Genomic DNA, 13,517 nt, shown 5'->3' with positions numbered 1-13,517 from the left:
GGGAATGGAAAAGGTAAATCTAGAATATTAATTTGTCAAATTGTCAGAGTAGGAGCAGCGGGCATAGAGTCAAACTGGTCAAAGAAAAATTTACAACTGACGTCAGGAAATTTTCAATACACTGAATGGCCATCCTATGGAATAGACGTTCAGGAAAATCCTGCAAAAAAAAAAAAAATTGAATTTTGAAGCGCCGGTGCTCATTTTGTCTAGAAGTTGCAAGTGTGTGTATAGGAGTACATATATACTGTGGAGTTTAATAGCAGACGGGCTCATTAGAAACTAAATGGTTACAATAAAAGCTTACTGTAATAACTTTTTAAAATCCGTAGTTAATAAGATTTTTTGGTTTACAAAAACTGAAGGCGATTCAAACTCTAATTCCAATAAGTACCACAACACGATTGTATTAAGGCGGCGGTTTATATTTCATAGTAAATATTCTGTAACGACAGTTGATGTTTCGCTTGGTGAGACCTTGGACAACTCGTAACTAATACTTAAGGCTGTTGCCTGGCGATGAGAAGCCGCTGATTTTGGTTCTAACGCGGGAATAAAGCCGGGCTTGCGTTTTAATGACTCAGTCTTTTGCCTTTGAACCCACTTAATCGTTAGCTGGCCGGTAATGCAGTCAAACGAATAGTGGCTAAGTTCCTGCTGGTAGTTCTAAAATGCTTGATCGAGTGTTGAATTACATCATCTTAAAATGCAAGAGTGGAATCTCCGGCGATGTAAGGATGTCAGTTACAGATGGCGAGAATGCTATCGAGGTGAGCAAGACAGAGCACTTGAAAAATACCAGCCGTTCAAACGAGCTGTTTGCACATCGATGCCGTTGTAACGATTAAGCTTTGTGTTGTAATTGCTGAGGAAAAAACGTGTTACATATTTCTAAAATCGACGACTAAGCTATAATAATCTGTTCAAATGTTTATTTTACAGGACTTCAAGGTCTTAACCCTCCTGGGAAAGGGTTCATTTGCATGTGTTTACAGAGCAAAATCTGTGAGCACTGGTCTGGAGGTAGCGATAAAAATGGTAAGTTTACCATAAGCTGTATTTTTTAAACAACGTTATTTAATCTTTCCATCTATGACGGTGGCATACTTAGTGCGTTCAAGGATTAAAATAAATAATGCATTCTATGTTCGTTTTCAGTCTGTTTTTGAACATTCTTTTATCTTGTAAACTTTGTGACTTTAAAAAAATACTAAAACAATTAAAAGCAATGATACTGTTTGCTACGTTTGTAAAGAGAAACGATCCCAGTCAGCTATTCTATCAAGAGTCTCCCTTAAATGTTTGACTTGAAACTTCCTAGCCTTCATAAGTTGACCTTATCAATGGGTCACTTTCCTCGGGCACCATTCCACTCTTTAAAACTGCTATAAAAAAAAATCGACCCATCCATCCTCCCAACTACTGACCCATTCCCTAACCTCCTTTTCCTCTCTAAGGTCCTCAAACAAATCCTGGCGTTCCAGATCTGTGCCCATCCTTCCTAAAAACTTCATTTGGATTCCACCAGTCCACTTCAGCCCTTGGCAGCAAAACAACCCTAGCCAACAAGTGACATCATCCTCTCTGACTGCAATTGTGGTGAATTATCTCTCCTCTTCCTCAACCTTTCCACCGCATGCAATACAGTTGACCACCATTTACTTTCAGCATCTCTCCTTTGGAACTGCCATTCCTACCTATCTGAACATAGCCAGTGCCTCTCCAGCAATGGCTTCTCTTTCCTCTCCTACGCAGTCATCTCCTGAGTCCCACAAGGATCTATTGTTTGTTCCCCTATCTTGCCTATCTACATGCTGTCCATTTGTGACATCAGGGTTTGGGTCAGCTTTCATGTGTACGGTAATGACACCCAACTCCACCACTTCCTTAGTCTCCAGACTGTTTGTATGACATTAATCTTGGATCAGTCTCGACTTCCACCAGCTTAATATTAGGAAGCCATTGTCTTCAGCCCTTGCCATCAACTCCATCCTCACCCGAGCCAATCTTGGGATGAACCAGACCTTCCTGCACTAAATTCTGCTTGCCCATCACCCCTATCCTTCCTGACCTATATTGACTACCCATCTCCCAAAGCATTGCATTTAACATTTTTACAGATAAGTTCCTCCTTGATTTGCTCCACACTATCTGCAATTTCCTCTAGACTTATATTTCCTCCCAAAGATTCAATTTCTCTTATTCTGGTCTTCTGTGTACCCCCTTCATTGGTGACAGAACCTGCCACCACCTTGATTGTACTCTCTGGAAATCTGCCATAAACCTTTCCACTACTTTTTAAAAACCATCTCCAAACTCCTCTTCAACCAAACTTTTGGTACCCCTCCTAATCTTTCCCCGGCACAGTGTCCATGCCTATTTGTGAAGTGCCTTGGATATTTTTGTGTTGAGGGCACTATATAAATTTGTTTCTGTTGAAAGCCCTACTTGTTGGTGCAAATGCAAACCATAAACTGTCCCTTGATAACCAGTTTTTTCATGCTTCCAAATTGAATGGGGCATCTAGGGGTGTGTTTACACTAAAACTTTAACCTTGCTGTGAACTACTTCTGCTTCACACCACCTCTAAAATTGTAGTATAATTCTGGAGTCTTGGCCAAACCTGACCCTAGAGCGAAGTGGTGTAAGAAACTGGAAGGAGGAGTCTGCACCCCATTGGAGTCTATTGGAACTCTTGGACACTTTTCAACCAACCTGGAGTTAATTCAAATGTTTAGACAGTGTGGGCATTGCCAAGATATACTTTTTTAATTGCTAGGCATGGACTTGTGCACATGCAGAGTGCTCTCCTGAAAAGAACAATTGGAATTCTAGCCAGGCACTGTAAACGTGGTGCTACCTGTCTGGAATCCATACTGCAGTTTAAATTTCAGACACTTGAAAGGTCCTATGACTATTCATCAATATAGTTTTCTGGCTCCCATGTTAGCTGACATTGTTACTGGTTCTCTCTCCTGGGTACTGTCCCCCTCTCCCTCAAATCTGCCGTCATTACCCCCCTCAAAAAAAACAAAAACAAAAAAAAACAAAAAAACCCTTGACCCCCTCCATCCTTGCAAACTACCGCCCCATCGCCAACCTCCCTTTCCCCTCAAGTCCTTGAACGTGTTGTCGCCTCCCAAATCCGTGCCCATCTTTCCTACAACTCCATGTTTGAATTCTTCCAATCAGGTTTCTACCCCACCACAGTACTGAAACGACTCTCATTGAAGTCACAAATGACATCCTTTGTGACTGTGACAAAGGTAAACTATCCCTCCTCGTCCTTCTCGACTTGTCTGCAGCCTTTGAAACGGTTGATCACTCCATCCTCCTCCATTGCCTCTCCACTGTCGTCCAGCTGAGTGGGACTGCACTCGCCTGGTTCCATTATCTATTCGTAGCCAGAGAATCACCTGCAATGGCTTCTCTTTCCACTCCCGCATCGTTACCTCTGGTGTCCCCCAAGGATCTATCCTTGGCCCCTTCCTATTCCACATCTACATGCTGCCCTTTGGCGACATCATCTGAAAACGCAGCGTCAGTTTCCACATGTACGCTGACGACACTCCGCTCTACTTCACCACCACTTCTCTCGACCCTCCACAGTCTCCAAATTGTCAGACTGCTTTTCTGACATCCCGTACTGGATGAGCAGGAATTTTCTACAATTATATATTGGGAAGACCGAAGCCATGGTTTTCAGTTCCTGCCACAAACTCCATTCCCTAGCCACTGACTCCACCCCTCTCCCTAACATCTGTCTGAGGCTGAACCACATTGTTCGCATTGTCACATTTGACCCTGAAATAAGCTTCCGACCACATATCTGCAGCATAACTAAGACCGCCTAGTTCCACCTCCGTAAAAACATCGCCCGTCTCCACCTTTGCCTCAGCTCAGCTGCTGCTGAAACCCTCATCCATGCCTTTGTTACCTCTAGACTTGACTCTTCCTAGACTTGACTATTCCAAAGCACTCCTGGCTGGCCTCCCACATCCTACCCTATGTAAACTTAAGGTCATCCAAAACTCGGCTGCCCGTGTCCTAATTCGCACCAAGTCCCATTCACCCATCACCCCTGTGCTCGCTGACCTACGTTGGCTCCCCGTTAAGCAATGCCTCGATTTCAAAATTCTCATCCTTGTTTTCAAATCCCTCCATTGCCTAGCCCCTCCTTATCTCTCTAATCTCCTCCTGCCCCACACCCCCTCCCCCCGAGATACCTGCGCTCCTCTAATTCGGCCCTCTTGAGCATCCCTGATTATAACCATTGGTGGCTGTGCCTCCTGTTGCCTAGGCCCTAAGCTCTGAAATTCCCTCCCTAAACCTCTCCACCTCTCTTTCCTCCTTAAGACACTCCTTAAAACCTACCTCTCATCTGCCCTAATTTCTCCTTATGTGGCTCAGCGTCAAATTTTATCTTGTAATACTCATGCAAAGCACCGTGGGACATTTTACTATGTTAAAGGCGCTATATAAATACAAGTTGTTGTAGTAGTTTCATTTTTGGGGACTTAATTGTTGAAACCCGTGCTGTACTATTCTGTAGTAGAGTTCTGCACTGTCGGAGGTGCCGTCTTTTGGATAAGACATTAAATCTGCCCTCTCAGATGGACGTAAAAGATGATCCCATGGCACCATTTCGAAGAAGAGCAGGGGAGTTATCCCCGGTGTCCTGGCCAATATTATCCCTCAACCAACAAAACGATTATCTGATCATTATCACATTGCTGTTTGTGAGACCTTGCTGTACGCAAATTGGCTGCCACATTTCCCACATTACAACAGTGACTCCACTTCAAAAGTACTTCATTGGCTGTAAAATGCTTTGAGGCGTCCGGTGGTCGTGAAAGGCGCTATATAACTGCAAGTCTTTTTAGAGTGGTTGGAGCCTGAACACACTGCCCAAGGTCCTAAAAATATCCTCCTACTTGGAGAAAGTAACATTAAAACAGAATGGTGAACAAGTATTTGACATTATTACCAAATGGAATACAGTTCTTTCATTTAAAAGAATACTAAGTTCCCCATGACATATGCCCTCTTGTGTGGAAAATGTCCTGTTTCTGCTTGGCGTCGTTGGGATGTGCAGGAGCATGAAGATGGGGAAATGCAGATGTGTTGCCTTTACTACCCATCCTGTCCTACCGTGCTAGTAATACTAAATTCACTACCCTCAACTTAAATTTATGTATGATAGGAATGAACGATCACTTTCCCAACCAGCCATGCAATTGTACACTCCACTGCAATTTTAAAATAGTTGTGCAATAATCCTGGAATAAACAGAAAATAATTTAATTCATCTAATTATATATTACTGAAATAACATGGTTACGGTGAAAATATTATGTTCCATTAAATGAATCTAAAAAGTTGATGGCAATTTTATTTTCGTACGGCTGGCATTTTAATAATCACATAATTACTGAGAGGATCGATAACCTCATGAGCATTGTTGATTAACATTTCTGTATATCTTGATGCAAATGGTTTTCTGTTGTCAGATTGACAAAAAGGCCATGCACAAAGTGGGAATGGTGCAGAGAGTCCGTAATGAAGTGGAGATTCACTGTCAGTTGAAGCATCCCTCTATATTGGAGGTAAAAACACTACTTTCATTAACTGTCATTTTTTAATCTAATGTGTTAAAATACTTGAAGATGGTTATTGTTTTCTTTCAGCTTTACAACTATTTTGAAGACAACAATTATGTCTATTTAGTACTGGAGATGTGTCACAATGGAGAGATGAGCAGATATTTAAAGAACAGGAAAGCTACTTTCTCAGAGGATGAAGGTAACTACTATCTGAAAACATTTAAGAGGAACATATTCACAAACGAAAGTTGTATTCCAGACAGTAATACAATTTCTTGGCTAGGTGTCATAACGATCCTTTGTTTGGCTTCTCCAGATATAAAAAACATTGATACGGAACCTTTTTGCCGCCTTTTCTCCACCACAAACCACCTTAAGACACCCTCCCATGCCACCTCCAATAACAAATGCGAGGAGCTCATGGACTTTTTTGTCTCTAAGATTGAGACTATCCATTCAGCTGCCTCTGCTGTTTCCTTCCCTTCCCCCCAGCCCACCAGGACAAACTTTCCCCTAATGTTCCCAGCTGCCCTAGCCCTGAACTCTCATCTTTCTCTAGATTCTATCCCATCTCTGAGCTCATCTTATCTATGAGACCCACCTCCTGCTCCCTCGACCCTATTCTTATTTAACTGTTGACCACTGAACTTCCCTTCCTGGTCCCCATGTTAGCTGATGTTGTTGATGGTCCCCTCTCCTCAGCTACTGTCTCCCTCCTCTTCAAATCTGCCATCATCACCCCTCTGCTTAAAAAAAAACAAAAAAAAAAACATCCTTGACCCCCCCCTCTGTCCTTGCAAACTACTGCCCCATCTCCAGCCTCCATTTCTTCTCCAAAATCCTTGAACGTGTTGTCGCCTCCCAAATTCGTGCCCATCTTTCCAGGAACTCCATGTTTGATTCCCTCCAATCAGGTTTCCACCCCAGCTACAGTACTGAAACGGCCCTTATCAAAGTCACAAACGACATTCTATGTAACTGTAACCGTGGTAAACTATCCTTCCTCATCCTTCTCTACCTATCTACAGCCGTCAACACAGTTGACCACACCATCCTCCTCCAATGCCTGTCCTCCATCGTCCAGCCGGGTGGAACTGCTCTTGCCTGGTTCCATTCTTATCTATCGAATCGTAGCCAGAGAATCACCTGCAATGGCTTCTCTTCCCACTCCTGCACCGTTATATGGAGTCCCCAGAAAATCTATCCGTGGCCCTGTTCTCTTTCTCATCTACATGCTACCCTTTGGCGACATCATCCAAAAACACATCATCAGGTTCCACATGTACGCTGACGACACTCTGCTCTATCTCACCACCACCTCTCTTGGCCCCTCCACTGTTTCTGATTTGTCACGCTGCTTGTCCAACATCCAGTATTGGATGAGCACGAACTTCCTCCAACTAAATATTGGGAAGACCAAAGCCATTATCTTTGGTACCTGCCACAAACACTATTCCCTGACCACCGTTTCCATCCCTCTTCCTGGCAACAATCTGAAGCTGAGCCAGACTGTTCGTAACCTTGGAGTTGTGTTTGACCTCAAGGTGAGCTTCCGACTACATATCTGCTCCGTCACCAAGATTGTCTACTTCGACCTGTGTAGCATCACCAGACTCTGGCCCTGCCTCAGCTCATCTGCTGCTGAAACCCTCATCCATGCCTTTGTTACCTCTAGATTTAACTATTCCAATGCTCTCCTGGCCGGCCTCCAATCTTTCCTGTCCCCTCGCGCCGTGCCCTCCCCCCCCCCCCCCCAATAAACTTGTGCTCATCCAAATCTCTGCTGCCCGTATCTTAACTTACACCAAATCCCGTTCACCCATCACCCCTGTGCTCGCTGACCTACACTGGTTCCCGGTCCAACAACGCCTCAATTTTAAAATCCTCGTCCTTGTTTTCAAATATGTCCATGGCTTCACCCTTCCCTATCTCCAGCCCTACAAGCCTTTGAGTTCATTGCACTCCTCTGATTCTGGCATCTTGCACATCCCTGATTTTAATCACTCCACCGTTGGCGGCTGTGCTTTTAGCTGCCTTGGCCCTAAGCTCTGAAATTCTCTCCCTGAACCTCTCTACCTCTCTCTCCTCCATTAAGATGCTCCTTAAAACTTGCCTGCCCTGATATCTCCTTATGTGGCTCGATGTCAAATTATATTGATAACGCTCTTGTTAAGCACCTTGGGGTGTTTTGCTACTTTAAAGGCGCTATATTAATGCAAGTTGTTGTTGAACCCGCCTCTCTAATTTCTCTTCTATCTCCACTCATGCCCTCTACATTAAACACTTTCCAACAGTTTTTTATAAATTGTCCCTGCATGTGCCTCTTTCCAATGATAGAATCATAGAATTTTACAGCACTGAAGGAGGCCATTTGACCCATCGCATCAGCTCTATTTGGCCCTTTCCAAATACTGTTTTCTTAAAAAAAAAAAAAAAATTCAAATATTTATCCACTTCCTTTCTTAAAAAGTATTATTGACTCTGCATTCACCACTGTTTCTGGTAGGGTAGGGCATTCCATGTCCTAACAAGTTTCTGGGTTGGGAGAGTAGCCTAGCCTCTCCCTTTGTTCTTTGCTAAATTTTATGCCCAATTAGTTATGGACACCAACTAGTGGATCAAATGGAGCCAAAGAGAGGCAGATTTGGGATGGTGGAAAAACAGAATCTAATTTGGTTAGAGATGAGAAATAAGAAGAGAACTGTTAGTCTATTCTGAATTTATAATAAACTAAACAGTGGAAATGAAATGGAGAAAGAGATATGTAGACAAATTGGAAACATATGTAGAAATAACAAGGCTATAATAATGAGTGACTTTAATTATTCAAAGAGAAACTGGGGAGAAAAAGTAACTTAAGTGGCAAAGAAGTGGAGCTGTTTCTATATAAACTATTTGAAATTGTTATTCTGTTTTCACTTTTTTTAAAACAGCTCGACACTTCATGCATCATATTGTTACTGGAATGTTGTACCTCCACTCGCATGGTATACTGCATCGGGACCTCACTCTTTCTAACCTTCTACTTACAAGCGACATGAACATAAAAATTGCTGATTTTGGATTAGCGGCACAGCTGAAAATGCCAAACGAAAAGCATTTCACCATGTGTGGCACCCCCAATTACATTGCACCAGAGATCGCAACCCACAGTGCTCATGGCCTTGAATCTGACGTGTGGTCTCTTGGGTGCATGTTTTATACCTTTCTAGTGGGAAAGCCACCATTTGATACTGACACTGTTAAAAATACACTGAACAAGGTGATGCTGGCAGATTATGAAATGCCAACATTTATTTCAAATGAGGCTCGAGATCTGATCTACCAGCTGCTTCGAAAAAATCCAGCAGACCGTATCAGTCTTTCTGGTGTATTGGACCATTCATTCATGATGAAATGCCCTTCATCCAGAAGTAAAGATCCAGAAACTGTAGAGGACTCGATGGATAGTGGCCACGCCACAATTTCAACAGCATTTACCATAGGAACAGGATCTTCTGGTGCTAGTACAATGGGACGCTTGCATCAAAAGACCAAACAAGTCATAGGGCAGTTTCTTCCAAACAAAATGACAGTCATCACCTCACACAATAGACTTATCAATGACACGTCATCCATGGAAGGCAGTGCGGTCTTTAATGAGGGAAGAGTACAAAATGCTGAAATTACCAGAGGTGGTAGAGGAAGGACTGTACAACATGCAGAGGAAGAGCGACCACACTCTCGATGGCTTCGAAGGGCACACTCCACTGACAGATCTGGTACCTTTCAAAGCCAGAATCCAGAAAAGCCCAATAGTGTTATGGAACGATGTCACTCTGTTGATGCACTATCAAAGTCTGCCAGACCTGGAATGTGCAATCCTGCAAATTTGTATGGAGATAGTTATACAGATAAGCAGTTTAGTAGGGATGGTTCAGGTAATGTTGGCTCGCATGAGAAATCCACCATATCTCCACCTGTTAAGCAGACAGCAAAGTAAGTACATGTTTTTTCAACAAATAGCACATCTTCATTGTAACTTTACACTCGGGGGTGCTACAGGCTAGAAGATGGTGAAAGCTTGGATAGGATTGATGTCGTTAAATTATTTCTATAATTCATGCTAGTTTTAACTATAGGGTATGAATCTTAATAGGAAAACTACTAGCTAAATGAAGGTTGGGAGCTCTAGGCAAAACTTGTGTAGAATAAACTACTGTCTGCATAATTACATTTTGTGACTTCAGATAGTAATTTTTCGAGAAGCAGTTTGACAAGTATGGAAAGATCCTTGCCTAGATCTCTGGCAAAATAGTGTTCAACATGTTAAAGATTTCATGGTAATTTTTTGAGTGACTGTGGATAGATATAGCTTCTTTAGTATTGGTCAGCCTTATGCAAAGTAAAAATGGCCTTTTCTCATTTGTCATCCCTATGTTTTTAGTTAACTAGGAGCCAGCCTCTCAAGTTGTTAGAAAGACGCTCATCTTTCCTAATTTTATTCACAGTCCACATTTTGCTTATCAGCCTGTGTCCAGTGGGCCGTTCTTGGAGCAGATGTCGCAGGTTGGCACAACACAACGCTGGTTTGAAAATGGTCAGGCACAAAAAGGTATGCAATAAAATTTAGACATTTCAAAGGTGTTAAAACAATGGCAAGTGTGCTTTCATTTGAACTTTTTTTAAAGAAAATATTTTTCTCCATTTTCCCTTGTAGTATGTCTGTGCCATGCATCTTTTTAGGATGAGATGACTGGCTGGAGATCTGCTCCCAGGCTTCTGCCAACACCATTCCAATGCTGATCATACTTGGGGCTTGTGACATTAGGTCACTTTGGCATACTATAATTATTTTAAATTTTTTCCACCTCCATCCTTTTAGGAAGTACCTGGCCTTTGTTCAACAGCATGCTTGAGATCAGGAACTTGCATACAGTGAATTGTAGACATGAAACTGTTTCCTTCCACTCTGGCATCATGCATGGTAACTGCAGTATGTCATGCTACCATGCCTCCCTATTTTTTAGACCGTTATGAGAATGCAATCGGGTTATGTGAAACACTGCAATTTGTCATTGTTGATAAAAATACATGGGACTCGATTTTCATTGACCCGTGGAGTCGGGATTGGAGGCGTGCGGGGGGTTAAAGTCCCGAATTCGGGGGTCCCAACACCATCCCGCCTCCATGTAAGTTTCAAAGGAGGCGGGTACCCGCCCCGCACTGGGACCCGCCTACCCGAGGCGGTAAGGGATTAGTGCCAATTAACTGCCTGTTAACAGGCAGTTTTTAGCCTAATCCCTATTTTAAAGCTTGAAGTGTGGGATTCCCGACGGCTCCAAACAACGCTAAGTTAGAGGAGTCGGGCCGTCGGGTTGAAGGACTTGGAGGGGTCGAGATGTCGGTGTTCAGGTGAGTAGTGGGTGCACGAGTGCAAAGGTAAGTGTGTTTGGTGTGTCTAAAGTGTGTAAAGAAGTTTAAATTACCTGTACTTACCTTTTCAGCCTTCCTTCCTCTAGGTTTCGGGAGTCCATCATCTAACCGGCATAGAAAGCAGAATGGCTGCGAACTGTCAAAAGTGACAGCCTGCAGCTTTCTGTGCCAGAGAGATTTCTAACTGTGTCTGTGTAGAAGGACTCAGGTTAGAAGTAAGACTGTCGGTGTTTGACAGCTTCAAACAGCTGTGAAACACTGATATTTCATCTGTCAAAACGTCTTGACAAATGAAATTTTAGTCTGTGATGTCACCTGTTGCTGGGTGGCCCTTAATTGGCCTGCTGAGCCCGCTGGGCGGGCGCAACAATGTCAATCAAGTTAAAATTGCGTGGATTGGCCGCATCGCGATGGAGGCGGGACTACAACCCCGAAAGTTGTAGTCCCGCCTCCTTCCTGACTTCTGAATGAAAATCACCTCCCCCCGTGGTCTCTGTCTTCAGTCTATGTGTAGCTAAAACTTAAAACACAAATATCGTAATTTTTTTCTCTTACTGAAGTAGTGCCGTTTTATGAAGTGTCTAGAAGGGTATCATGGGTAATATGTATATATACATAAAAGCTGTACAATATTTAGGCAAATTTAGATTATCAAGATTTGTTCATTTAGGTTTAACGTATGAATCATTTTGTTATCTCCTAGCCCCATTCAAAAAAACAGTGGATGTTAGCGCCACCAGTAGCCCTAGTGGAAGTTTCCATAGTGGAAGAAAGCAACAGATTATGAAAGAAGTAGTATCAGCAAATACATGGGGGGAAAATCCCAGCAACAAAATGAAAACTGATACTTTTTACCAAGAGAGCTACTTCAAAAAACAGATGGGCATTCAGAAATATGATGGGATTCTTTTACCACATTCTGCAAAAGGGGATTACAGGCAAGCAGACGCACAGTATGACTGTCCTCAAGTTTTGAAACAGCACAGCTTCATACAACAGGAAAGACAGCCTACTGAATACCAGATGAAGACATTACGAGAGCTGGTGTCACCACTGAGGGCCCACAGACTTAAATCAATCCGGCAGAAAACCAAAAATGCAGTGGTAAGGATTACAACTTTAATTCCTTATTCATAAATGTATAGGTTATAAAAATCGCAGAAACATTTCTTGCTGATTTGACAGTAAGCAGAAACTTGGGTTAATAGTGGATAAAAACATTGCCCAGTATATTACAGGAACCTCTCGTTTAAACGGCACCTAAATATCCGGAATTCTCTATTAACCGGCAAAATTCATACTCCGAAAACAACACCTCAATAACCAGAAATGTTGCTGAGTCCGAGTTAGTCAGTGGGGGTAGTTCTCCAAACTGCCACTACTCGGCTTCTTGGCGCTGTCAGAAGTCCGAACACCTCAATAACAGGAGTCTGACTCTTTGTTTGTTAAAAATAGCCTCGGTAGATAACCCTCTCTGTCATCCGGAATTTCTAATCAACCGGCACCATCCCGGTCCCGTCGGTGCCGGATACCAAAGAGTTTCCTGTAGTATGTCATCCACATCAGGAAATCCTGGGTCTGATCACTGGACTATGTTAAGTTAGCTGACCTCAACCAAGGCAGCACTTAAGACACTACAATTGGCCTCTGCATCCCTGGGCTAGGCTGGGTAAAACAGGATTGGGCTTTGGCTGTAATAATGTTCATGGTCAAACATCAAATGTCGTCCCTCATTTTAAAGGTTCCTTTCAAAAGTAAATATGTTGAGAACTGTCACATTTTGGAGTAATTGAAGAAGCACACATGGAAATAACCAGAACATCCAGTACAGTTCACAAAGGGACACTATTGCTACACCCCTAGGTTATGTTTTCATAGAGTTAGATATTGGGCAGTATGGGCTCAGCTAGCTTTATGGGGGTGACTAGCACTGTTTTACCCAAGAGACTATCTAAGGCAAGACACTAAATTTGTAACAATTGGTGGCAGCAACCTGGACTACTGAGCTGCACTGCCGATTTAAGGTGATTCAAACTATTTCAAATTTTAAAGTGAACTGAACCATAACAATGTCCAAATCGGAAGCGGTCAAGCTTATGTTAGTCAGATTAGTTGCTGAAGAAAAACCAAAAGAGAACAATTTTTAGCTAAAGAGAACAAGTTTCAATTCGACCTTGAGTGCAATGCAGATTGCAGGAAGAGGGAATAATGTGAATTTGAAGCCAATGAGCAGGAGAAACAGCTGTGTAAAGCTGACCGGAAGGAGAGAGAGCATCACCATGCTCATAAACTGCCTTTTAACTGCTAAGGGATAGATTTCTGGAAATAGTTCCAGCCAATTTAAGAATCTGAGTACTTGATCAGGTGTGTATAACTTTTGAGCAGCTAGTTATGTGTGCTGGACATTTTATGGCTTTGTGAGCGCAGATAAGCTGTTGCATGACTGGGAGACCAGATGTCTTGTGCCATCCCATGGTTGAACAGCTCAACAAGTCAGTT

General features: G+C 42.8%; 1 protein-coding gene across 2 annotated transcripts in view; it reads left to right on the top strand.

The window, feature by feature from the left end:
* Positions 1 to 13,517, top strand: part of plk4 (polo-like kinase 4 (Drosophila)) — a 65,754-nt gene that overhangs the window by 20,333 nt on the left and 31,904 nt on the right. The window contains exons 1-7 of one of the 2 annotated variants that reach the window (XM_086009379.1): positions 517 to 770; positions 943 to 1,038; positions 5,511 to 5,606; positions 5,688 to 5,802; positions 8,537 to 9,581; positions 10,094 to 10,197; positions 11,722 to 12,122. In XM_086009379.1, the coding sequence (XP_085865505.1) occupies positions 672 to 770; positions 943 to 1,038; positions 5,511 to 5,606; positions 5,688 to 5,802; positions 8,537 to 9,581; positions 10,094 to 10,197; positions 11,722 to 12,122 (1,956 nt within the window). In that variant the 5' untranslated portion in view covers positions 517 to 671. Of the gene's footprint in view, positions 1 to 516; positions 771 to 942; positions 1,039 to 5,510; positions 5,607 to 5,687; positions 5,803 to 8,536; positions 9,582 to 10,093; positions 10,198 to 11,721; positions 12,123 to 13,517 lie in introns of those variants that run through there. The other variant, XM_086009389.1, reaches the window with a different exon arrangement.

Source organism: Somniosus microcephalus, chromosome 2 (genome assembly GCF_052327205.1).
Source record: "Somniosus microcephalus isolate GS21.2 chromosome 2, FLI_Smic_1.0, whole genome shotgun sequence".
Taxonomy (NCBI): Eukaryota; Metazoa; Chordata; class Chondrichthyes; order Squaliformes; family Somniosidae; genus Somniosus; species Somniosus microcephalus.
The sequence above is the reverse complement of the archived record's forward strand: the minus strand, read 5'-3'. Positions and strand labels throughout refer to the sequence as shown.